Here is a 26272-nt window from a genome sequence, read left to right as displayed (position 1 = left end):
TCCCTAAATCTCTTTCCCACTTTTAACTCTGCACTTGGATTTCTAGGGAAATCATAGTTTCTCAAAAATCAGCATATTCCTCAAATGGATGAATTCTACCCACAGGGATTTCTTCTCCTTGTAAACTTAAATTAATTTGTAGTTGGAAGAAACAGTGGATTTTACACACCAAAAACAAAGCTATATGAGTGACTGCAAAGTTTGTTTAAACCCAGTTTGAGCACTGGTAGGTCATGGATGTGCGAGGATTAAGTTTCCCTTCTGGGCTGTTGTTTGAGACTGATGCCCGCATTAGATCTGTGGTCTCACATTTGTGTGTACTCTGGGTGTGCTGTGCACATTGTTGCGGGGAGGGGGGAACATGAAGAAAGGATGGAGGAAGAGGGAGGGCTGCCATTCTCAGACAGTGGGTATCTTTGATTCGCCACATACAACGAGGAAATGCTTAGCAATCAGAAGAGTAACTGGGGAAACCATTACTTACTTTAGCATCTCTGAGACAGTCTCAGGAGCCTTGAAGTCACGAGCTGAACGGTAACGCCACATTTCATGGAGCCAAACTGAGTAGTTAGTCACCGGAGGCCAGCACCTAATACAGTACTTCTGGAGTCCAGAGGCCAGCCAACCACAGGACCACAGGGGTGGCCTGCAGGGAGGGAAGAAGTGAAGAAACACCTGCCTCTTGTTTTCTACTTGTAATCTTCTGTCTCGCCTTTTCGATGTAGCCCTACCGCTTACCCTCTGGCTGTCTGATCTGACCTATCTCATGGCCATCCAGAGTTTTAAAACCAGCAGCATTATTCATTTGCCTAAAGTAGAAATCTCTAGATCTGGACCAATCTCCATTTCTACAGATGCTGGCTGGAAGAGGAAGAAGAGCTGCTTAAGTGTGAATGCTTAACGAATCTTGCACCGGCTGGCGTATTTCTTAATACGGCCATGGCTCTACTGCCCAGTTTTTTTAGAGGTCACTGTCAAAGATGAGGTGGTTCATAACATTTTAATTGTTCTGCAGGGAGAAGGAATACATTTTCTACAAGCGTTATACGATCCTGACACAAGGGCCAGGCGTCTCTTTCATTAGAGCCCTCGAGGTGCCTTTCTCTGCATCGTTTCTGGGGGCTCGTGGGTCATCTTGGCAGAGAAGGGGTGATGGACTTCTGGTTTGCAGGAAAGAGAGCCAGGAGCTGGAGGATTATCATACTGAGCGATGCTGAACTTGAAAACCAAGATGTAGCACCAGCTGCTCACCACCGTCCTTCACCAGAAAGAGCAGCATCCCGCTCCCCATTGTCTGGAGAGGAAAGGCAAACCCGCCTTCCAAAACAACTGCCCGCCTCCGCATAACTTTCGGCGGTGTGGCGTGCAAAGTGTTCTGTGAACTTTCTGTTCATTTTAGGGCAGAAAAGGGCATTTTGGAAGCTGTGGAAATGACACCTTGTTAGTTGGCAGTTTTACTGGTATATGCTACTTTTGGGAAAAGTAGAAAGGGGTTCAGTAAATGGACCCCCTGCCCTGTGAAACTGCAGGCTGCCAATTAATGTCTGCTTGCCCACTCCTCCACCTGAGTGCTAGCGGAAGCAGCTGTGAGGCCAGAGGAGGGGAGGGGGAGCCCAGCTGAAGTTACCTGCAGAGCTTGTTCTGTGTCCTTATATCATTCTGACTCCTGTGTACTTCAGCTTCTATATCAGAATAAGAAAGTTAGTCTCCCATACCATGTGTAGACCATTCCAGTAAAACTGTGCTAAGTTTTGACAAGTTGATTTGTAAAGTTTAGTTCCCACATTAAAAAAAAAAAAGTCATCAGGGATGCTTTGGTTCTGTCCATCATCTGCTTATCATCTGTTTTGTCAGTCTCAGGTCATGAAATTGCTCCTCCAACCAAGATTCTGAAAATTCATCATCTTTCCGTTCTGGTCTCTGTATCCAAGGCCTTGGCCATGCGGAGAGCAGACACTCAGTGAGGTCGCTGCTGGCGTGATCGCCCCGGTCTCTGAGGGACAGCTCTGTTGGTAAAATGGTGCCGAGCATTGTGAGCGAGCTGAGACAGTTCTCTTCTGAGGTGGATGTGGTGGTGCGCACCTCTAATCCCAGCACTTGGGGAGGTGGGAGGTGGAGAGTTAGGAGCTTGCTGTCTTCTGGTGTGTAGCAAGTTTAATGCCGGCCTGTGCTGTGTGAGACCTTGTCCCAGAACAAGACTTTATTTTAGCTGACATAATGGGCCTGGCCTGTCTGCCGTCAGGCCCAGCGCTAGTGCCAAGCAGCGATGTAGAAAAAGAAAAGCGAATTTGGCTTCCAAAAATGGCTGTCTGTGTTTTACACCAGGAAACTCAATCCCCTGCCCAAGTTTCATGGCTGCAATGAAGTCTTCTCCCCATTCTTTAGGGGACATCTTGTGTGAGCATGGGGGTATGCTCAAATCCCCAGTGCTCCCATAAAAACATGTGTGACCACACATCTCTGTACCCCTAAGGCTGTATAGGTAGAATGAGAGGGATCGCTGGGCCCTGATGGCTGTGAGAATGTTTCTGGGTTCCATGAGAGACCTCAAAGGAATAGGCAGAGACTGATAGAGCAGGTTGTCTGCTTTTCCCCATGCAGGTACACACATGCAAATAGGCTACACATGTGCACACCACACACACACACTCACACACACTCTCTCTCTCTCTCTCTCTCTCTCTCTCTCTCTCTCTCTCTCTCTCTCACACACACACACACACACACACACACACCTTTTTTGATAGGGTACACCAGTGGTGTAGATGATCGAAAAACTCTGGAACTTTTGAAGCCAATACTCCATGTTTGGGAAAGATGTTGGCTCACTAGGTGAAAGAGAAAACAAGAAACTTCCTCAGGGAGATACGGTAGGAACGGAAGTAAATAAGGTCCAGCCTCAGGGAGGTGAACCCTTAAAGGAAAGTGAAGCTAATGCCTCATCCGTCTCTCTGCAAACCACTGATGTGGTTAGTCAGAGCCTTGTGGTATAAATACCCTTTAGTACTAGTCATGATGCCCACTGCACCTCCCCTCAGCATGGGTGCTTCCAGTGTGAGTGTTGCGGTACTGGGCTGTACCTCAGGGCCCAGAGAGGAGGAGCGGGCGCTCTCCCCGCATTCCTGATGTTACCAGTGTGCAGAAAACAAGCGGAGGCAGCGACAACGACAAAAAGCCCATCTGAAAATCCGAGCCTAATCGTGCCCATCTGCTCCGGCGCGGCTTCCCCTCGCTGCCTGCCAGGATGTCTGCCGCCGACGCTGAGTAGCACATTATTTTCGATAAGTTGCAATCATTTGCTTGAAATCTACTTCTCCTTTAAAATGTCCCCCTGGAAACCAAAATCGGCGTTTGAGAAAGCCGGCTCAGGCTTGAACGTGAATGCCCGCGCCACTTCAGGATGAGCGCGACCCACTAGTTCAGGAGACGTGCATGTGTCCCCGATTCAGCCACTTAGCTGTATTGGAAGGAAAGGGACCATGCAGGAGAATGCAGGAAGACAGTGCCACCCCAGGAGGTCAAGTTCCAAGGGAAAGGTACAGGTTCTGAGATAAGAAAGACAGAGAATGGGTACCATGTGGAGACAGACTCATCATTCTCCCCTAACAGCGGTAAGCCAGCTTTCTTGGTTGCTATGAGATGTTTGTCTCTTTTATGTAGAGACTAAGCGAGGGGATGTGACAGGCATGTTTTCCAACCTACAGCCCAGGATCCATAATGTCCTGTCCATATCATATCCGGCCATCACAACCAGGATTCCTCAGCTTTTGTGTTTCTTTCCGTGAAGAGACTCCAGTCAGCTTTCGGTCCTTCTAGCTTTGTTCCTCAGTGCCTGGGGGTACGTCTGGAGAGTGCTGGAAAGTTCCGAGAAGCAGGCAAAGCCCCTTGTTGCCTCTTTGCTACCGTGTCCTGTCTCCCTTGTATGGAGGATGGCACCGCACCGTGACTCTTTAGCAAGAAAAGTTAGCAGTAAAAGTGGGTGGCTTTTGAGATGGGTTAAGATCGGTACCTGCTGTCTCCTCGTGGGGCCTTGCCTGACCCTGCAGGCATTTTTGAGATGAGTGTCTTGGGATCACAGGTGTTAAGTTGTTTTGGAAAAATGGAAAGTTAATGGACACGTGCACAGACCACAGCATGCTTATCTCAGCAGCTATGTGGAGGCTGCAGTGAATGGCAGCCATTCCTTCTGTAAGTCGAGTGGCCTGGGACCTCCCTGCCGGTCTTCTGTACCTGACCAGTTTTGCAGGCGACCTTGGCTCTGGACTTTATTTTACTGTTGTGTTCAGAAGCATCACCTGTGTATTTGTAGGTAGGTTTCCGGCTCTTGGTCTGAAATAATATGTTAGAACTTCGCCTCCCATTGCTTCACCTCTTAATACTTGTTTCCAGCCTTATAGTTAGTTGAGTGTCTCCATCTTGGAGAGAGCAGGGTACTCTTGGCAGATTTTTGTACATAGCCTCCTCTCCCCAAAGCCCATGACTGCATTCCTGGTCAAGGTCAATGACTCTTCTAGGCCACTCAGTACCCTGGCCAGGCGACATCACCTTCCCATGTCAGCTCACTCAGACTTCTGGCTTCTTAGACCTCAGCTCATGATTCTGGGGTATCCAGGAGAGGCCCCCTAGTGGCCCAGCCCCTTTCTGTCTGTCTAAGAGACACTCTATTCTGTCACTGGTTGGTTTTTGCTGTGAGCTGCCTCTAAATCTGCTTTTTTTTTTTTCTCTAATTACTTGTAACTCTCTAACCAACCTGAAATCACTGTGCCTCCTAGATTCCTATCCTTTCCTCACCAATTTATATCAGCTTGAATTAGTCAAGGTGCCAAAAGTAAGTAAACAAGTCTCCAAAAAATTCTAAAATATGGCTGAAACAAAATACAGCTTTATTGTTCTCTTATTCTCCCAAAGTGAGAGCATTCAAGCTAATCTCCAAGTCTGGGAACTTCTATCTTACTTCTATCTGGTTTCCAATGCCCAGTCCATCTCATGACACAAGGAGGCTGCTTTGTAGCCTGCTGTTATTTCACATTCCAGGCAGCAGAAAGCCTGGATGTTTTCCATTTTCAAGAGGTTCCAGAGTTGCACTCCCTACTTCCCTTCACCTTGCACTGGCTGAGACTGTCATGGGACAAGTGAGCTGCAAGAAAAACCCAAAAAGTTGCCTTCTTCCATGCAGCTGTGCACGCTGGAGAAAAATTAAGTTGTCTTTCCATGGAGAAGGATAATTTGAAAGAAACAAGCAGATCACCCCTTACCCTCACCTCTGTGCCAGCCATCTGTCTGATTCTCCTCAAGGTGGTCCCTTGCCCAGGTTTTATCATCTGGCACATGTCCACTTACGTATGAATGTGGTTGACATATATATTCACATATGATACTCTGCTGCCCATGGTGGCAGTTGAAGTGATAATGGTTATCATTGGCCTCAAGAAGCCCTTTCTTCTTGCTTTCTTCAAGCCAAGCCAAATTTGCCCTTCTTTTCTCTCCTGCACTGTGAACTTCCGTCCTCTTGTTCAGTGAGGTCATGGGTCTGATGGAGAGAGAGAGAGAGAGGGAGAGGATGAATACCAGCAAAGGACAAGAGGGATGGGGCAGTGCTGGTATGCCAACCATTTTCCTATGCTGGCACCAAGCCCCTGTCTGTCCTTGATCTTCTCACCTCCTCATGGCTGTCACCTTCAGAGGTTTGCATTTCCATCTTGCTGGAAAGGGGCCTCCCCAGTAGGGTGATGAAATACATCATCTTCCACATTGCCCTCAGTGTCTTCCACAATGAGGGCAATTGAAACACAGACTGTATGAGGTCTAGACTATCAAAGAGGTTTTCAAATACCCTTCCATGTCTGTGTACCCCTCCAGGTCAGCCATTTTTCTGTAAAGGAAGCTGACCCCAAATTATTCAATGGGGGGAAAAAAACTTGGAAAGATTCCCTTGAGCACATAATAATTTTTATTTTAAACTTAGTTCCTGGCTGGGTAATAGTTGCCCTGTAGAGTCCTTGCTCAGTGCACATGGGGCTCAAGGTGTAACATCCCCCCACTCCCTGAGTCCCCCAAAACAAGCAAGCCAGCAACTTAGTGCTGATGACACGTTTGGAAAGTTAGAGAGGAAGAAAAAAAAAAAAAACAACTCTCTCTACTACTGTTTAGTTTGTGAATGTGGTCAGGAAAGTTTCCTTGGCGAGGGGCAGAAAAGACATTTGTTACCCTAAGCGTTGACATCAAGGTGAGAACACACATGCCACAGGCCGGGCAATAGCGACTTGTTGTGTTTTGAATGTGGGGTTTCTCCGTGCCTTAGCAGAGGAGGATGGCTGTGAGCACTGAATCCTGCCCAGCTTTAAAACTGAGGCCTGCTTTTCCAAACCTCAGGACATGAATAGAGTCTTTGCTCTCTTCTGACTGGAATTTATGTATTTTTAATGGAACTTTGAAAGCAGCCACTAAAGGAGACTTCCAGGCTAGCTTGTCTGACAGAGGGTGAGGTTACTTCCGAGTTGAGCGATTCCCAGGGGTCTCCCAGCCCTTCAGAGAGGTGGAGATAGCCAGTGTGAGCCCTGGCAGGCCGGGAGGACACAGACGCTTTCTGGCTCGGGGAGAATATAGTCTGGAGAGTCTGTGTAAAGAGCAGACACACAAAACCTGGGCCTAGAGGGAAGAAAACGATGGGTGGATGGGTACTTGTGGCATCTCCTCCACTCAGTTTCGACTAAAGGCAACAGAGAAACCGTCTCGAAGGAAAAGATGGTGGAAAGCACCCAAAGAACAATACCCAAGGTTGTCCCCTGCTCCCCCCCCCTCAGTAAATAAAATACAAGATTTTCAAAGCAGTGGGAACCTTACAGTGCTTAGAAAAACAGTAACACCGGGGCCTAAGCAGCGGGGGAGGGGGAGAAAAAGCAGACTGTGCATTGAAATATATTCTGCGCCCTGAGGAATGATTGATTTGTGGGACATGATGACGTCACCAATCAGGACTTGTACAGAACCACGCATGGGTGCTATGTGTATGTATTTACATGTGCCCATGTATGCAGGTACTCACTGGCTTATGCTGGTTCTTTCTTTGTTAAAGATTTGTAACATACAGGAGCCAGACACCAAACTCTATCATTCCCAGTTCTTTGCAAATGCACTGCACCCACCCCACACTCCAAAGGCAGCGTCCCGTGCAATGGAGGGGAGCCTCAGACTTGCTTTGTAGCTGAGGGTGATCTTGAACTTCCGATCCTCATCATCCTCAGAAATGTAATAACAGGTGTGAGCCTCAAAGGAACTCTTCTTGTACCAAGTACTGGGTTATGCTTTAGTAAATAATAATCATGGGCCGGGTGAGGTGATGCATGCTGTCAATCCCAGGACTGGGGAGGCAGAGCTGAATTCACAGCCCTCCTGCTGAATGTAGTGAGTTCCGATACAGCCAGGACTGAGTAGAGAGACTCAGCCTTTAAAAACAGCAACATAACAATAGCAATAATAACAGTAATAATAGCAACCTCCTTTTAATCCATAAGAAGAAATGTGGCAAATTAACAGTGTCACAACCTGTTTGGCGACGAGGAGACTGAAACTGAGAGAGGCAAAGTCACACGGTGCTGTAGCATGGAGATATCCCACTTCTGTCTCACTGCATCTTCCTTCTGCCATGTTACAAGGCCGAGTGGAGAGACCCTGGATGCACACTTATATTTTCTTGGGCACGGGGACTTGGTGTTGGGGGTGAGGAAGCTGTCATGCTGTGGCAAAAACCAGGCAACGTTCTGGGCACCTTTATCAAGGCTTCAAACCGCAAAACATTTTTCAGCTTAAGGCAAGAAAGCATTAAGAAAGCCCTTCCGCTTTCAGTAGTGACTTCGTGTGGGAGATACCATCATAAAGCCAAGTCTTCCTCCCTAGGGAGTACACTGCATCCTCCAGCCAGGCCCCACGTTTCTCGTGCTCCTTATGTATAACCGAGTAGAAAATGGTTTCTTGCATCACGAGTTCCCATGTGCAGTCCAGGCCTTGCACACCCTACCCTGACCCTCTCCCTTGCCCAGTCCCCATTCCTCAGATCTCTTGAGTACATGGATCTGAGGGCGGAGGCAGCATAAAGTCATACCCCGGCCCCCCAACTTCTGTAGCTTTTCTTATGCAAAGGGGTTTCCTGAGCAGGGCCACAGGCTTTAGTGATAAAGATCTGTATGTCCCTCACCCAGGCAGCCGGCACCCATCCAGAAACGCAGGCGCCTGTTGCCCAGTGCATTTGCTCCCTCTCTGCCAGCTGGCCCGGGGAGGCTCAGTATGCCAAGCAGGGAATGTATGAATGGGATCCAAGCCCATGCGTCCTGAGAAGTACAGAGTCCTGTGACCAGAAGGGCCAAAAGCTAGCCCAGAGAAAAGACAAGAACAACTTGGTATGTCTCAGGAGAAAAGCCTTGAACATAAACACTCAAAATAGTAAAACCGTCCCACGAGGGTCCTGTATTTTTGTTTTCATCTCCTGCTTTAAATCTTTTCTCCCAAACCTCCACGTGCTATGGCTCTTGGCCAAGTGTGAAGGAATGAGTGTGTTTTCCAGTTCCTGGCAAGACCACCCTTACTTTGAAAATCAGCACAGCCACAACACCATAATAAACACTCCGTAAATATACTTACACGGAAACACTTGAGGCTCACGGGATCTGGTTGTTGAGGGAAGTCTATGAGTCCTCTTCTGATGGCACACGCTATTTATACACCTGCTTAACAAACCAAGAAAGATGTTGGGAGGGTTGAAACATGCCTTATCTTCACACCAAATGCCCCACAGATGGTGCCCCGTTAGAAGGTTTTTGACAAAGTCAACTGACTTCCTGTGTCAATGATTCCCAGGTTTGCAGATTCGGTACGTGGGGACCTCGCTGAAGAGGCCGCTCTAGGCCAACAGCCAGGAGGATTCCCCGCTCGGTACTCTAAGGTCTGAGCTCAGTCAGTACTGGACTCTCTGGAGCCAATCCATCAACTGTTGTCTGGCAGCTGCCTGCAATGCTGGGTTGTGAAACTGGGGAAATCAAATGGTTAATCATTTCCATTTACTTGATAGACCACTCTTTAAAATAACTTACCAAGACAGCTTTTCCATCAAACACAGAAGCAGCTTGAGAATTGAGAGGGAGGAGCACCCATAAACACAACCCCAAGCTTCAGGGTAGTAAGTAATGGAAGATGTGGATCCCGACATGGTTTAGAGAAATCAGTTTATAGCATAGTTATTTCCCAGCTCTAGAAGTGTCCACCAGTTTGTGGATGTCCACTGTGCCTGTGGGAGGTGACAAAAGCTGGAAGGACAAGGTTGGGTGGGGGTGGGGGGCGGTCAGGGTACAGTATATCCATGGGTATATAAATGACAGTCTTCTAGAAACCAGAGCCCATGTCTGTCGCATCTTGGGGTCACAGTGCCCAGCTCATTTTAAATATCCGGTTGGCTAATCAGCTCATTGGACTCGGCCTTCCACCCAGGGTCCTTTGGTTGTGACTTTGCACTTGGGGTCTCTTGGCTGCCAGGCCTACTCTCCGGCCTCACAGGAATCCTTCACAGGTACCGGTCCTGTGCCTGGCTCTCCCTCGCACAGAGAACCTTGGCCATGGACAACACAGGCTAAGGGGAGACACAGGTTAGGTCTATGCTTAGGCTTGGTGTGAGCACAGTTCTACTTGTTTAGACTGGTCAGATTTGAAAGGCAGATCTGAGTTTTTGGAAACGGATATTGAAGAGATGGCAGAGACAGTGTTCCGTCCATACAACTTAGAACCAGAGGGTGGGGCGTCTGCTGGGAACTGGCTGCCTGACACAGATTCCTAGGCGCCATAGTCCTACATCCTGCTTTGTTCCTCTGTACAAGAGTTCCGAAAAGACCCGAATTGACAAACGTTTTGAGGTCCATGAGATCATGCAGCGTCATCAGGTCACCACCGCCTTCCAGGAGCTCACAGTCTTGCTAGCAAGGTGGCAGGGGTCGGCCAGTTTTAGCAAAGTTACTTTAATTTTATAATCTGGAGGCATGCTAGCTGGGCTTGTGTTTTGTTATCATTGGGTGATGCAATTCAGGGTGCACAAAGGCAAATGGGAGTTGTATTTGGCTCCCAAGGAGTGAAGTTTCTAAAAGTCCAAGGGCAGCCTACCCTTGCCTCTGCAGGCTTCACAAAAGTCCTGCCTGGCTGGGGGATGGCTCTGTGGCCTGTAGTCCTCAGGGACTGTAAAACTCAGCTTGTGCCTTGAAACCCTGAGGAGGTCTCCTCAAGCCTTCCCTAAGCCGTGTTTCTGTCTGGTGTCTATCTTCTCCAATTGTCTCTTTATCTCTTTATCATAGAGTTTCAAGTTTCACTCTCTGGCCTGAAACAATGCCCTCTTTTAACATTCCCTCTTCCCTGCCTGCCGACCAGATCCAATTCCCCAGCTCTGAGGAGATGTTGGTGGCTGCTGCGACCCTCCTCTGAATGAGTCCTCGGTGAGGAGAGAGTGCCCTCTAGCGGGCCCCAGCTGGGAGAGGCTCTGGACCAGTGTTGCTCAGCCAAGGACAAAACAATCCTTCCCACAGCCCTCCCACCAGTCCTCTTGACTACGCCTTTGGGTTTGGTTTGTTTTTCTCCTTGTGTGAGAAAAATAAAGGTTGAACAGCAGGAGGCCAGTTGTGAGAGTGGCTCTGACCAGGCTGTGACAGTCTCCAGTCTCGGTATCTCTGGAGTTTTAGCACAGGATTAACCCTAGGGCAAGTGTTGGCAGCCATGTGAATGTGACTTCGGGTGTTTTCTAAAGGTTGTGGCAACTTCTGTATAAATCACTTACCTGTCGTGACTGGTCTGTGTCTTGATCGGAATGGGAGGGGGTGATCTGTAGGTAGGAAACTCCTTGTTTAAGAATTATTACCCAACAGAGGTAAATATCTTGACGGTGGGGCTGTTAGAACCCTGTATTACCAGCATGCACAGGCATGGGTACCTGTTAAAGCCCACTTCAGAGAAAGCTGTTGGGCGGGAAAGGGAGGTAGGGTGTGGGGCACCCATCAGGGAGACGGGAACCTGATCATATGTGATGGCTGCTGGATTAGGTAACAGCTCGGCCGGTTGAAATTGGATCTTGGAGGAGGAGTGTTAACATCTCTGGTGTCCCAATGAAAGGTTCATTTGAGACTTTGCATGGTGCTGGAGAGATAAAAAAAAAAAAAAGAGCCTTTAAATAATCATTTTGTTTCCAACTCACCAGAGTACTGACTTGAGGCCATAAATGCGAGGCATCGCTCGCTCCTCTTAGCCGTATCAACTGTTTCATTTATTTATTTAATGCTGGTGGGATTTTTTTTTTTTTTTCGCCAACTAGCTGAACAGTTTCCGGGTCAGTGAATCCCAAATAACCTGTTTTTAGAGTTATACCTTGAAATCTTGTTCCAGGAAGAAATACGGACTTGCAAGATTCCCTGCCTTCTCCAAACATGCATATGCAGCCCAAGGCCATCAGAACAGCAACCTCCTGTACAGCATAGCGCAAAAAAGTGGCCCCCAGTTTGCATTTAATCCTTGCACATATACCAGCGTTGTCTATTTTCATGATTAGATATAATTTAAACGGCGCTATGTGTGTACGAATCCTTCTTTCTTTTTTCTTTTCCCTGCATCTCTTCATTCTTTTATTTTCCGATTTCTGGTGGAACCTATTTACAATTTCTATAAAACAATTGTGTTGCGTCTTAGCAAAACCAGATTTCCTTCGAAAGGGTATTGTTTAAAGCATTTACGATGTAAAAATGAAGCACATTTGTCCTTCTGTGCCCCGCTCCCACCTAGGTAAATCTTCACTCCCACACAAGAATCAATGCATGGCACTGCATTCTCAGCCCGAAACTTCCATTCTGGGTAGCCAGTAGGCCTATTATTCTCTTCTGCATGCCCCTGCAACAGCCTTCGGGAGTTCCTTCTGTTATATGAAATAGTTAAAAACCTCAAGGGCAAGCAAGATATTTTCTTGATTGAGGAGAGTTTGTAAGGAGGAACTTGGTTGTTTCAAAGCAGCATGACTGAAAGCCAGAGGGCTAGGAAGAGAGAACACCTTCAGGAAATACGGGAGCCGACAGTGAGTACCTTGCCGTGCTCACTCACCCATTCCATGCTCTGTGAGTACCAGGCTCTCTGCCTGTCTTCTTCCTCACAGCTGGTCTTGCTATAGGGTGGGTTGGGGCTTTAGGAGACCATCTAAAGCACCTGTTGTATTGGGAGAGGGGAGGCCCTGATGTTGCTTTGGGGCAGAACCTGGGATGGCAGGTGCTAAGTTGATGGGTAACAGGTTCTTTTCAGCTGTGCTGCTGTTGATGAGAAAGGATGATATCATATGCCACGGTGCAAGGGGCATAGGCTGCAGAGCCACCAGGAAATGCCTGGGGATGTAGTACCATCTGGGCAAAGGTTGCTGTTGCTAGCATCGTGGGAAACTTTTTTTTAGCCAGAGTTTGCTTTGGCCTCTACTGAAAGAAATGTATTGAGTATCAGTCAGAAAACTGGACTTAGAGCTGGGTGTGGTGGGACATATTTGTAATTTCAGCCATACAAGGCCATGCGGGGTCCTTGTGAGCTTGAGGTCAGCAGGGATATATATAGTAAGACTTTTGAATGAATGAATGAATGAATGAATGAATGAGGATTCAAATATTGCCTCAGAACAATTTATGCATTCGTTTTTTAATAGCTCAGAGATAATTTCTTTTTTTTAAATTTGTGAATGTCTCATAAATATCTTTCTGATAAAGTGATTAAAATTCAGCAGGCAAGAAAACACACCCGTAAGTCCTACAAGTGATGCTGTCATACCTACCTTGGATAAGGGGACAGCTGGACTTTGAGACCCCATGTGGTAGATTAGATCCTCCTCAGTCTTCAGAACCTGGCATGTAGGAAGTAATGTCCCCATCCAGGCACTGCCTCGAGGAACCTTTGGTGGTGTTGAGTTCTTCAGAGGATTTTGTAGATCTGAGTAAAATGTTCAACACACAGAAGAACATGCCTCTGTTTTCAGTAGTCACTCAAAGGGGCAGTTAAGAGAGAGAGAGAGAGACCTTTGAGACTAAAAAAAAAAATAGATTTCATTGAGTTGAACCTTCAGAGTATACCAATACAATCATTTCACTTTATCTTATCCCCACTAACATGATTTGTACATGGAAGAACACTTCTGGTGTGAAAGGGAAAAACTAATGGATACTCCAGTGTTATGGCATGTATGTAAATAGATTTCTTTTCTCCTCTACATCTCCTCTTCCTTCCTTCTTTCCTTTCTTGTAACCTTCATTGCCACCTTGTGACCTTCCTCCTGCTGTCCTGTGTTTGACAGAAAGCCAAGCAGTAGGTTTTCTTCTGGAATAGGAATTGGGATTTCCTTCAGAATGAAATGACAAAGACAGTACCTGTAGGGAGCCAGGAACATGTGAGCACGGCCAGCAGTGATGCCGGCATTACCTGTGAGGGGATGGTCTTCATCTTCGTGTCCTTTATGTTGAGCTTATTCCTACCTTTCCCATCACAGCCCTGGGAATGAAGAGGCTGCCTAGGCTGCTAGTCTGTTCTCTTGCTAACCCCAAACAGCTCTTGACTCTCATAGTTCTTGTCCATCCTCTGGGATTTAGATCCCGTCTCCTCCATCCTTACCTGAGGCCCAAGCCCAGGCCTTCTAAATATCTTCTAAGTCCTTCCCTCCTTTTCTATTCCTCTCAGATTTCTCTTCATTTTTTTTCCCCAACAACATTGAAAACGGTCTTCTTGTTCTCTCTCAAAAGAGGCTTAGTGGTTAATGGTTCAACTGGATTTAGTTGAGTGGTTTATCCGAAGGCAGGCTGTGTGCAGGAGGTACAAAACTGTCTTGTGAGCTGCTCTGCTCAATCACTTGATCTCTTTCAGTCCAAGTCACCTCCACCCCAAAGTCGTGGCACATCCCTAAAAAGTAGCCAGATTTTTATTCTAAACTCCATTTTACCAGAACCCTGGGTTTGCTGAATCCATGGAAACATCTTCCAAATGACCACACCCTTAATTTGTACACAACAGAGGGCTTACCTTCCATACAAATGGAGCTCCATTTTTAAAAGCACTGTGTCCCTATTCTGGGCTCGATTTATCTTTCTGTTTTTATAGACTGCATGCTACTCTTTCTAGTCTAGGGAAAAGGTCTCCGGGTTTAATTCCATGGGCTGGATTTACCTTGCCCAAGTTATTGTGTAAATGAAAATATAGGTTAATCCAATATTGTAAAGAAAGTTACCAAGCAAAAGCCACAAACAGGAATCTAAAGTAAGAAATGAAGAAATATTTTTTGTTTTTTGGTTTTTGTTTTTTTTTTTGCTTGAAATCTGGGAGTTTGAAGAGTAAAGTAAAAAAAATAATTAATGTTTTTAGTCGAACATTGACTGTGGTAAAACATAAAATGGGTAGAATGGGGATGCTGACTAATTTGTAGTGTGCAGGTTAGTGGCATTATGTAGATTCACATGGATGTGCGACCATCACCATTATATCTGTCTCTTTGGGAGAGGGTAGAGACAAGGCCTCATAGAGCCTAGGCTGGCCTTTACACACACACACACACACACACACACACACACATGCACACACACACAAACACCTTGAACTCTGGATCCTCTTGCCTCCACTGAATGCTGGGACCTTCTTACATTTTCTCCTAGTGAAACATATGACACACTAACTCTCCATGGCCCTCTCTCTGGTCCCCACCCTACTCTTCTCCTGTTCTAGGTACCCCATGTAAGTAGCGTTTCTTTGGAGGAAAGCAAGTGTCTCCTCCCACATTCGCACCCTTTCAATTCTTGCCCTTCCCGTCCTCCATTCTCCACATGCCGTATGGCAGGTGCTGGAAGTTGGTTTAGCTGAGGGACGCAGATGAGTTCTCGTATTTTGTGTTTGTTAAATGTTTCCCCTGAGTTTGCTGCCAATAATACTTTCTTTTCCCTTCATCTTTCTCTGTAGTTTTGAGTATTCGGGGAGCCCAGGAAGAGGAGCCCACAGACCCCCAACTGATGCGACTGGACAACATGCTGCTAGCAGAGGGGGTGGCGGGGCCAGAGAAGGGCGGAGGCTCAGCAGCAGCGGCGGCGGCAGCAGCAGCTTCTGGGGGCGCAGGTTCAGACAACTCAGTGGAGCATTCCGATTACAGAGCCAAACTCTCACAGATCAGACAAATCTACCACACAGAGCTGGAGAAGTACGAGCAGGTAACCATCCCAGTGTGGACTGGGCTTTGTGGTGGCCACGGACAAGGAAAGGGCAGAAGAAACCTTGGCCTCACAAGCATGCCTTGGTCAGGCCTCACCCAGAGGTCAGGTCTTACTGTCGTAGAGTCTTGAGTACCCTCAAAACCCTGGTCTCAACTATTAAAAGCCTTGGCCTTTCATGGGGTAAGACACTAAAATCCATGACATTGTAAACGACAACCTGAAGAACTATGAACGGTCAATGTAAGGAATATCCTGTGCCAGGAACTTTGGAACATATGTGGGATGTGGGATGTGTTTACAGGGTCTCCCAAAGCATGCGAAGCTTTGTCAGAGTCACCACCTGATTACAGGGGGCTGCTGCCTTCCTTTGGCCACAGCTTGTTGTTTCTTTAAGGGACATTACTGTTCTGAAAGTTTAGAGAATCCCATGGGAAGACGTACTTGAACCTGGAGGCAGCTGAGTCAAACCTGCCCTCTTCTTTGTGGGTGATATGTGATGCAATGCACAATTATCTACAGAGAGGGCAGATCACCTTAGGAAATGTTCTAGAGAACCTCAAATGGAGTCCTAGCATTCTTCTGACAGTGCGCACTGTACCCCAAGGAGCAGGTGTTTGAGAGAAAATTGTAGCTTCATGAGTGATCATAGAAGCCCTCTAAGAAAAAAAAAAATTAGGATGGCTTTAATCCACAAAGCAGTATACAGAGATGCGGTACCCTACTGATGACAAATCTCTCTGCTGTTAGGGAAAGCCCTGCTTCTTCCCTGTACACTCACTCGGACTTCTGTATCAGTGCTGGCTCTCCAGCCACTGTGAACAATAGTGCTCTAGCAGGAGCCCTTTACCACCCAGCTTTCATCCACTTATTTAGCCAACAAACACATTTGTTTTCACCATTGGGTTCGATGCTGAACTCAGGTTCTATACAAATGTCTTTTCCTTGAATTAGATTTTCTTTTACTGTTTTTATGAGTGCAAAAAGAAAAGCAGTCTACTTAGGACTGCCTAGGTAACGGCAAATGCAAAAGTAATAGAAAATCTAAATTTTAAAATAGAAGTGGACATTTTAAAATTTAAAGTAGAGAAAGTTTCATTATTGCGCTCCTGTCCGCCTTTGGGATGTATACTCAGGACGTCCACTCTCTTAAGCAGACGGAAATACTATGCCTCCTTAAGTTTAAGCCCTGTGAAATTCATCCAAAGTGCAGTGGGCTGATGGAAGGGAAAATAAAAGTCAGCATGTTAAGAACTGTGAGTCATTGCCCTGTACCTTCTTAGGAAGAACAAATGTTCTTGACACACTGTTGGCTCGCGAAGCCTTGCCTCAGGTCCCAGGAGTCTGGGATAAGCTGGCCTGTCTACTGAAGGTGCTTTTTCTCCCCACCTGGATCCTCCTGACTCTGGGCTTTGCACTAACCTAGCGGGGTAACTTTAGAAGATGCAAGTGCAGACTTTTCTTACAAAGATTCTTGGATGGCCTCTTGGTTTATCTCCTCTATGCCATTCTTACTTCACCTTCTTCCAGGAAGCACGGCCCCTGCCTAGCAACCCGCCTAGACCTGATGTCTATGTTAACTCGATGCCATGAAATCGATGCATGAAAGGAACTTAGAATAAATACAGCTTCCTCCGACCACACAACTGCAGTTGGCTTTTAGGCTTGGAGGTGTTGAAGGATTGCTTCATTGTTAGCTTGGGGTGTCAACAGCACAGAACTGATTTCTCCATTGAAACCCCCTTTTCCCTCTCTCATCTCCCTCTAAAATGCAACCAACTCGGGCAGCAATAAATAGTCCATTTCAGTAACATACTCACTATTGCAAAACACCAGGGCCAGTGGAATTGCAGTTGTTCTTCCAGGCCATTTTGTCATTGGATGCCTAGGACTGCTTGATGCAGGTGAGGAAGGTGAGGTGAAACAGGCTAAACATGTGTCTGAGGTCACACGTCTGATGAGGAATAAAGGTTTCTCTAGAGTCCCGTCTTAAAACTTAGGCCAAGGGCTCTTACTAAAACAAGACCTGGCTTCATTTAGTAAAAACAAAGTGTGAACACTGGTCAGCGTTAAATAACAAGAGTGTCCGTTACCTCCCTGAGCTGGACTGCTGGCACCAGGCTAGTGATAAAAATGGTCTCTCTAGAAATTTCTCATGGATTCACACCTAATCTAAATCATAAAGATGTTGGAAGCAAAGAACTTAGGGGGGGAAAAACCCCCATGAGGACAGAACAAATTATGCAAATATAGCAGTGGTCGACTTGTGTATTTATTAGATTTAGGAAGTAAAGCATCAGGTCTCCTTATTTATGTGGGCAGTTTCTGGGTAAGAAGTGAGTTCTGCTTAACACATTCTGGATGCTTAATAATTTATTAAAATCAGTTTGTTAATTATAATAAATAGCAGCTTGCGCAGCCATGGCACTGTTAACCTTTTAGCTGGTGTGTTTGAGAGATCCATCTTCTTCACTTTTCTGCAGCAGTTCCTCATGAGGGCTTTGTTATAAGTAGGGAACCTCAGTCAGGTGAAATGTCACCCTCCACGCTCATAGCTGTTACTGTCGAGTCTGCTGTCTTTGTTTAGTTCTTTCTATATTGATAACAGATAACCACACAATCGTTAACTACAACCTCTTCCCTCACCCCCCAGCTCTCCAAATAGATCCACCTAAACAAGGTACTATTTTATTCCAAGGTTAATAAATAAGCTTCTAGCAGCTTCCATCCCTATTAAATGAGATCACTAAAATGCTTCAGTAGCAGATCATGTTGGTGGCTAAGAGTAGTTAAGAGCTGAGACACTCAATAGATAAAAAGCCATGGTGTCAGAAAACCAAATCTTATTCCGAGGGCTGTTCATAAAAAAATGATCAGATAGATAGACAGACAGACAGACAGACAGACAGACAGATAGATAGATAGATGACCTTCTTGTTGCTTCAAGGAACTCTTCCACTTCTGTAACAATGCCACTAGAGTGCTCACATAGCCAAGTCTCCATCTGGGGTGGAATAACTCAGTTCACAGCTAAGGGAGCTTGTGGAGATAAGGTTTGAAACCCTTACTCTCTCTTGTAAGCACACTCATTAGTTTTTCCTCCATGTCCTAGTGTGCCCATCTCTCTCTATTCAGATAAATCATTATTCATTATTTACATTATTACTGTGCAAGTAGTATTTGTAGCTGACCCAATTAGCATGCCAGGATTGCATTTGCTTTCCCTGGATTTCCTCAGAGTTGGCCACTGCCTCTTTTCCTCATCTTTGGCCTTGTATCTTTTGATCTTTCTTGTGCTGGGTGTGCTTGTCATTTTTTATGGGCTCAGATTCACTCTCTTTTTCTTCTTCCTGTTTTCTTTCCTTCCTTCCTTCCTTCTTTTATGTACATATATAGTAACTCTGTAGATCTCTGTTGCACCTCATTAAGTTAGGGGTTATCACCCCCCAGCTTACAAGGGAAAAGAGACACAGATGCACTAAAGAACTGAAGTCCTGCAGGCCGGAACCCAGGCAACCTGTCCCTCAGCCCACTTCCTGGTCCATATAATTGATCTCTTCTGCCTTTGTGAAGGATGCCACATTAGTCGGAAGGAGATGGGTGTCATGCAGGATGTCAGGCAAAATCCAGAACCTTGCAAAGTTCCCTACCTGGGCTTCTTTTTAGTGTGCTGTGTCTCCAGCTACCCTTAGGCAGCCTACTTGGGTCACTTCTTTCTAGAAATCTCCCTGTCCCACAAGGTAACTTGAGCTCTTCATCATGGTTCTCTTAACAGTCCACAGCAGAGAGAGGATTCTATTATGTGTTAACCTCAAATAATACCTTACTGCCACATTGTGAGCACCTGAGCTAACAGAAGCAGCCCAGCTTCCAACATTGTTCTGGTGGCCAGCTGAGGGGTTGTTATAGGCAGTTCAGTTCCTAGAAGAATCTGGTCCATTTTGTCCTGTCCATCCAAGACAGGCTTGGAAACCTTGAGCCTCAGCTGTGTGTTCACCCAGCTGCTCAGCAGCTGCTTTGCTCCACCTCAGCAGTGGGTGGAAGGACTCCACTGTCAGCTCATTCCTGAGCATAAAAGGCCCTGGAATAAAATGCCCTGACTAAACACGAGATATTGTGAGTATTTTTGATTCACTGTAATGAAACACATTATTATTAACCAAGCCCTGCGGCTTCCCAGCTGAGAGCTGGTAAATTTGACGGTACCTCCTAGCCTTCAGCTCCTGCTCCCTGACAGTCCCCTAGACTTAGGGATACTGCAGCCCAGCAGATGCTCTGTTTTCTCAGATGGCTGTGGGCTTACTCTGAGCCTCACCCTCTGCTCTATGTCACGGGGACCTCAGAATTCCTGTCAGCTCACTGGCCGGTTTTCACTTTGCTGTCTGTGTGGAACAGTCCTGTCAGCCTAGGTTTGGCTTGGGAATAGGATTGGAACAGACCCATGTCTTGATAATACTTTTCTGAGTGGAGAATGCTGTGTAGACCCATTAGTGGCTTTTTCTTCAGCATCTTCCTGCAGAGCAGAAAGGGGGAAATGAATTGTCACGTTTATTTTACCAGGACGGAAATGAAGCCTTCAGAAGTGTACACTGTCAGGGTAATATGGTAGAGTTCTAAGTTACCTCTATATTTGTTTACTTTATTTTATGTAGAGAAATGTTTTGCCTGAGTGTCTCTACATGCACCACATATATGCAGTGACCAAGGAGGCCAGAAAAGTGTATCAAATTCCCTTGAAGTGGAGCTACAGATGGTTATGAGCTGCTACGTGGGTGCTGAGAACCAAACCCAGGTCCTCTGCCAGAAGCCTGCAAGCAGCAAGTGTCCTTAGCTTCTGAGCCATCTCTCCCGCCCCTAATTTATGAACCCGTAATGAGGTCACAAGTTTGTTGGTCCATCTATGCGTACATATATAGTAACTCTGTAGATCTCTCTTGCGCCTCATTAGGTTAGGGGTCATCACCCCCAGCTTACAGGGGAAAAGAGACACAGATGCATTAAAGAACTGAAGTCCTGCAGGCCGGAACCCAGGCAACCTGTCCCTCAGCGCACTTCCTGGTCCATAAAAGTGATCTCCTCTCCATATAGGTCTTTGTGCACAAGAACATGGGTACCTTTTAATGTGTTAGAGGATTGACTAATAATTAAATCTCTAAGATGAATAAAATGTACCCTTTGGTGATGAACGAATTTGCATAAATGCTCACAGGGGCAGGGTTCAAAGCAGGCCTCCCACTGTGGAGTTCAGAGGCTGCCCTGTGGATGCCTCTGCCCATGTTCTTTTGGTCATCCAAACTCAAAGGATTCTTCAATAAAGAGTCCATGAGTGTGGGCTCCTGTTTTTGCTATTGCATTATTGACTCAAGTGAAGAGTTTTATGATATAAAAAAAAACACGGTAATGCAGTGTTGTCAATAATACGCATGTTTCTGCTCTTCATATTAAACTTGGAGTCCTCTGAGTCCTGAGTTTGAAGTTCTCAAAGCTTCACCTTGCTCTTTTCATTACAAATCTAATACAGTTTTACAGCATTGCTGTGAGTTAATCGGCGAATAGATATTTTATTGAGTGTTCAGTTAATGAAACTAGACTATGGATGTTAAGTATTAATAACTAAAAGAGAGGGTAGTGGTTTCCCAAAGAGTGAGTTCAGGCTCTGAATTTCCAGGCCCATAATAATTGGAAGTGTTTGGGTCTCGTTTTAGCCCTTTCATGCCTCCTGTGTGCCATTGGGGAAATCCCTTCATCCCTTTGGACCACAGTTTTCCCAACTGGAAAAGAAAGAAGTGGAGAAATTATTTTCCTCTTTGATTTCCATGGTTGGATGATAGTATGCTCCTGCAAGGGAAGTTTCTGGATCCTCTAAATCACATTGGATCCTCTTTTTAGGTTCCTGGGGACAGATTCCACTGGGTTATCGACCAGGCATCAGAGGGTTTCTTTAGATAAAACTCAAAGCCAACAAATAAGAAATCTCCGGGAAGAGTTATCAGAGATTTTTATTTTGTCATTCTACTTAAACCCTTTTGGCTGTTTTTGTTTCCCAAAATGGAATATCTGGAAGCCGTACCCTATCAGGGATAATGAGCAAGGCAGAGAAAGCTCATGATGAATCTGACCCCACGTCTCTCTGCTCTTAATGTAGGGGCAAAAGGCAAGGGGATGTTAACTATCTCCCCTTTCACTGTCGTAAATTCACAGAACCAAAAAAAAAAAAAAATGATGTTAAAGTGATTCCGAATTTAATTTTTCCCTTAAGAAGTTGAAGCCAAAAAACGTAGAACTAGAGCCCCTAGGGAGAAAAGGAATTTCTAGACAATCATTTATTCTAGCTCTCGCCTCCTAGTTTTCTCCACTTGTCCAAGTCTCTAGAAAAGCATCCCGGCCCCATATTGTGGACTCTGCTTGCTAAGCCATGAACTTCAGCTCACCCCCCTGCTCACCGTGTCTCCGCTGCAGGCCTGCAATGAATTCACCACCCACGTGATGAACCTCCTTCGAGAGCAGAGCCGGACCAGGCCCATCTCCCCGAAGGAGATCGAGCGGATGGTTAGCATCATCCACCGCAAGTTCAGCTCCATCCAGATGCAGCTCAAGCAGAGCACGTGCGAGGCCGTCATGATCCTGCGCTCCCGGTTTCTCGATGCGAGGTGAGTGAGGCTTGCCTGGGAAGGTTGTCCGGTCCTTTAGAGAAAAATGCCGATCCGGCAGGGTTGAAGTTCGTGGGCTGGCACTCCCCAGAGTTTCGATTCTACTACCCTGAACGCTGCGCGCTGCGCTAGCTTTGAGCAAAGTTCTAAGGACCCAGAAACACAGGCTGAGAGGCAGGATGGCCCACTGGTTTCCACACAGTGCTGGAAAAACCCACTTTGCTACTGCTATTCCTCTGGGTGAGCAGCACAGGTGACAGCAGGAGACCAGGAATGTTTTTTGTTGTTGTTATCATTATGCAACACTGTTTCCTTGTCTTACAGGACCTATCAGAGCCATGTGCTTATTGTCATTTTACTAACACATCACAGTGACACTTCCTCCAAAGAGGGCTGGTTCTCACTTCTTGAAAGCCGGCATCTTTCCTGTACTGTACAGATAGAGATTGTACTCCAATGAATTCAATAATCAATTTTTAGATTACCGTGTATTATACTGTGGGCCTCTTAAGAAGCCCAAAGTTGAGCAACACATGTGTCCCTGAGCATAAAGAGTCAAGAAGGTGCCTTGATAGGGACCCGATTGATTGGTTTGATGTTTTCTGTCTGGCTTCAGTGGTGCTCATGACCTTACTTATGAATTCAAAATATTTGTTTGAAAAAAACAAATGGGGCTAGAACGGCCCTTTAAAAAAGCATGAGGAGTTGGGCGCCTGTGATCCCAGCACTCAGGGAGGCAGAGGCTGTCAGATCACTGTGAGTTCGAGGCCAGCTTGGTCTACAAAGTGAGTCCAGGACAGCCAAGGCTACACAGAGAAACTCCGTCTCTAACAAACAAACAACAAAAAACAAAAATAAGAAATAAGCGTGAGAACTGGGAGCAAAATATACAAGAACCAGTTCTTGATTCTTCTACTCTGTAGACCAGTGGATTACTGTGAACCCTTGACTTCTCTTCTCCAGCCTCTGAGATAGTTAACATTCAAGAGTTTCCCTTTGCTCTACAAGTAGATTTTGACAGTTGATCGACAAGCATGTCCCGTAGGATAGGTGTGCCTCGCAATCCACAGTTCATCTTGATTTGGTCATCTTTTGTGCCTGTACAACTTCTGAAAATATCCCCAACATCAGGGCTTTAATTCTTCAATGTTAGTGTGTCATGGACAGGACACCGTTTCATGGTGTGCAGAGTTTTGTTCCTTTGGAATCAAACTGGAAGATTCATGGCTATTCCAGGGTTGCTTTCCTCTCTGGTATCATGCATTATTCAGTTACCCTACCTGCATTTTCTCTGTCTCTTCTCGGGGGTAGTCTTTTGTGGTCGGTGGACCTTATTTAAAGCTCCCTTGAATCTTTTCCCACCTCCCTTACTTCACTGTGTTTTTGGATTGCGTGAAATTCAAAATGAGAGTGTCAGCCAGCAAGATACACCTCTAGGCCACTAGAATCCCGTAATCAAGAGAAGTTAAAGGGGGCGGGGGGGAGGACAATGCAGAAGAGACGGCTTAGCAATTAAGATTGCAAACAGTCTGAGCAGGAGACCCGAGTTCAGTTCCCAATAAGAATATACGGGGCAGCTTGCAACTGCCTGTAACTTGAGGTGCAGGGGAACCCAAGCTTTCCTCTGGTCTCAGGCACACTGTAGCCATATCCAAACACCCCCCAGAATACACATATAACCATAAATAAAAATAAAGTCTTAAATAAAAGTAAGACTGGCTTCCCATCTGGGTGTAGGGATATAGGAGTTGGCAAAATCAAACCCTCCAGTAGGACCCTCTGTCCCTCCTGCCCAGTGGCCCGCTGCCAGCCTGGTTTCTTGAAGGCATCCATTCTGCACAGTGTGATCGACTGGTGGCCTCTGTCTCCATCCTCCCTCTGTGCTGCAGCCGCCACCCTGCTGCATGTGGTGCCTGCTGCGTCCCCATGGTAACTCCCTTAGTTAAAATGCTGGAGTTGCTATTTACATTGGCAGATCCTGGGTGGGGAGAGAGAAAGAAAGAGGTGGGGGGAAGGAAGGGGCCCAGGCTGCTGTGTTTGGTATTTTGTTGTTGTTGTTGTTTTGGTTTAGTTTTTGTGGGGTTTTTTTTATATTTAATTTTTGTGGTTGTAAGTTGTTATTGTTCGGTCCATTGCTTTTTGTTGGTTTGTTTTTGTTTCACTGTTTTGTTTTTTTTTTTTATTTTTTTGTTTTCTCAAGAAACTGGAGAAATCAGCAGAGCCAATGTCTTTATGGGTTTCTCACCCAGTTGATGATCAACCTCTAAAAAGACACCAGACTAGATGCGTCTGTTCACAGTTCTGTTCCTTCCACTGGCTTCTGCCCGGACTGTTCCATTTGGAACTGTAGGGCACCTGCTCTAAAGCAGGGTCTCTTTACTGCTTGGCTAAGAAACCTTCCGATCAACATCCCAAACGCACGGAAGCAGCCAGCCTCTTGCCACTGGTGGCCTCATTTCTTTGTAAGGTCTACTTGAGAGCCAGACTTCACCCCAAAGGCCAGCCCAGGGTGAAAGCAGAGCCCAGCTCACAGGTGTCTGCTTGCTCAAACTTCTTGATTGGTGATGTCTCCTCCTTGGGGGAGAGAGCTAAGCCAACCCTAGTGAGAGAGATATTCATCACTCACTGTGGATATTCACAACCCGTCCTGTACACCCCCTCCCCAGCCCCGGACCCTGCATCTGATGGGCAAGGCCTCATCAGAAAAGATTTCATGGAAGACAAATGAAATACAAAGAGGACTTGATTTAGTAATGGGATTAGTCTTTGTGATCTAATCGGTGTGTAGAAATGACTGCTACACTCCTTTGTGATAGCAATGCCTTGTATTAGCTTACAATTGCTGTGCAGCAGATTACCACAAACTTAGCAGCTTAAAACCATCGAGTTTATTACCTTGCAGTTCCTGTTGGCTGCAGTTTGGAACAGCTTGGCTGGCTCCTCAGCAAAAGCTTCAGCCAAGGTATCTACAGAGGCCGTGACTACATTTGAACATCAGGTGTAATAAATGTTCTTGTTCCCTGTGGGAACTAGGGAGCTTTGGTTTGTGAAGGGCACACCTCTCTAGAAGCATTACACAATCAGACTGCTTGCTTTCTTCCTGGTGGCCTACAAGACAAACTATTGCTTTAACCTAGTCACAAGGTGAGGCCCTGTTGTGGTCACCATTCCAGTCACCTGAAAGAGAAACTATCATACATACATGCAGAGTCAGGTACCTAAGAATCCTATTCACTGTATTCCTCAGCTGAGCTCTTGGCCCAGATATCCCCAACTTGGGTGACTGAGAGCTTTGCTCTTTACCTTACATGGATGTAAGGATGCCGGGAACATTGAACTTAAAATTTCATTCATTCGTTTGTCATCTCATACTGTCCATCTTGGTTAGTGCATTCAGCATTTCAGAGTGTGTAAATTTTAAAGCATCTGGTGGTTTCAAAGCAAAAATTTAAAGGATTTTCCTGTAGTGCTTTGTCAGAGTTTGTAATAATAATACAGATGCTTAGAGATGTACTCCTGGACTGTGCCCTGAAGTTCCAAAGAACAGGACCAAAGCAAAGGAAAAGGCATCAATAAAGCTCAGGCAGACCGACCCAATAGGCAGAATTATGTATGCATCTAATTAGAATACTGGTATTGGCCAGGTGGTGTTTTAGCTGTTAGAATAGCAAATATAATACATTAATATGGCTCCTGCCTTCTCATAGCTCTTGATCTCATGGGCACACCCTTACAGATAAGCATAGAACCTAAGAACGTCCCTAAAAACTCTGTCAAAAGGAAAATGATCTAGGAAACTGAAGACATCTTAAGAGCAACAAAGACCGTCTTCATTTGACTTTAGCAGCATTACCTACCCGAGTGCTTACTATGCACCAAGCACAAGGTTTTAAATATGTGTGAGGCATGAGTCCTACCCTTAAAGGAATTTTCTGTTTAGTTGTAGGCATGCATAAACTGTGACAAACGCTGAGAAAAAGAACTATACAGGGCTGTCTGAAGAGGTAGAGGAACCTGGGAGCCACCAGGGCCTTTGGTTAATGAGAACATATATGATGTCGCTGGACAAAATAGCCTAACAGTGTGTATAGAATTAAGGAAAATGAGGACCAAGGAGTAGGATGGACCTACTGAAAACCTTAGCTGGACCAGTGGAGACCTTGCATCCCTAATTTTAAGGAGTAGACCCCTCAGAGATATATAGGGAAGGGTTCTGAGAAAGTATCACACAAGCTCTGTAATTCTGTTGGATTCACATTCTGGCTATAGTGAAAACTGACCCTGTGACCATGGACAAGTAGCTTATCCTCCCAAAGACTCGGTTTTTGTATCTATAAAATGGGATTTGATTCCTTATATGAGAACATGTAAGGTAATATGAAAAAATCAATC

The 26272-nt window shown here is 45.9% G+C and overlaps 1 protein-coding gene across 6 annotated transcripts in view; it reads left to right on the top strand.

The window, feature by feature from the left end:
• Pbx1 (PBX homeobox 1) overlaps window positions 1-26272 on the top strand; it is a 311127-nt gene that overhangs the window by 202625 nt on the left and 82230 nt on the right. For all 6 annotated transcript variants that reach the window (XM_060364629.1, XM_060364632.1, XM_060364628.1 and 3 more), the window contains 2 exons: window positions 14986-15230; window positions 21690-21880. In XM_060364629.1, coding sequence (XP_060220612.1) covers window positions 14986-15230; window positions 21690-21880 — 436 coding nt within the window. The remainder of the gene's footprint in view (window positions 1-14985; window positions 15231-21689; window positions 21881-26272) is intronic.

The sequence above is a fragment of the Meriones unguiculatus genome, chromosome 11, assembly GCF_030254825.1.
Source record: "Meriones unguiculatus strain TT.TT164.6M chromosome 11, Bangor_MerUng_6.1, whole genome shotgun sequence".
NCBI lineage: Eukaryota > Metazoa > Chordata > Mammalia > Rodentia > Muridae > Meriones > Meriones unguiculatus.
Note: the sequence above shows the minus strand (reverse complement) of the source record. Positions and strands in the feature narration are given on the sequence as shown.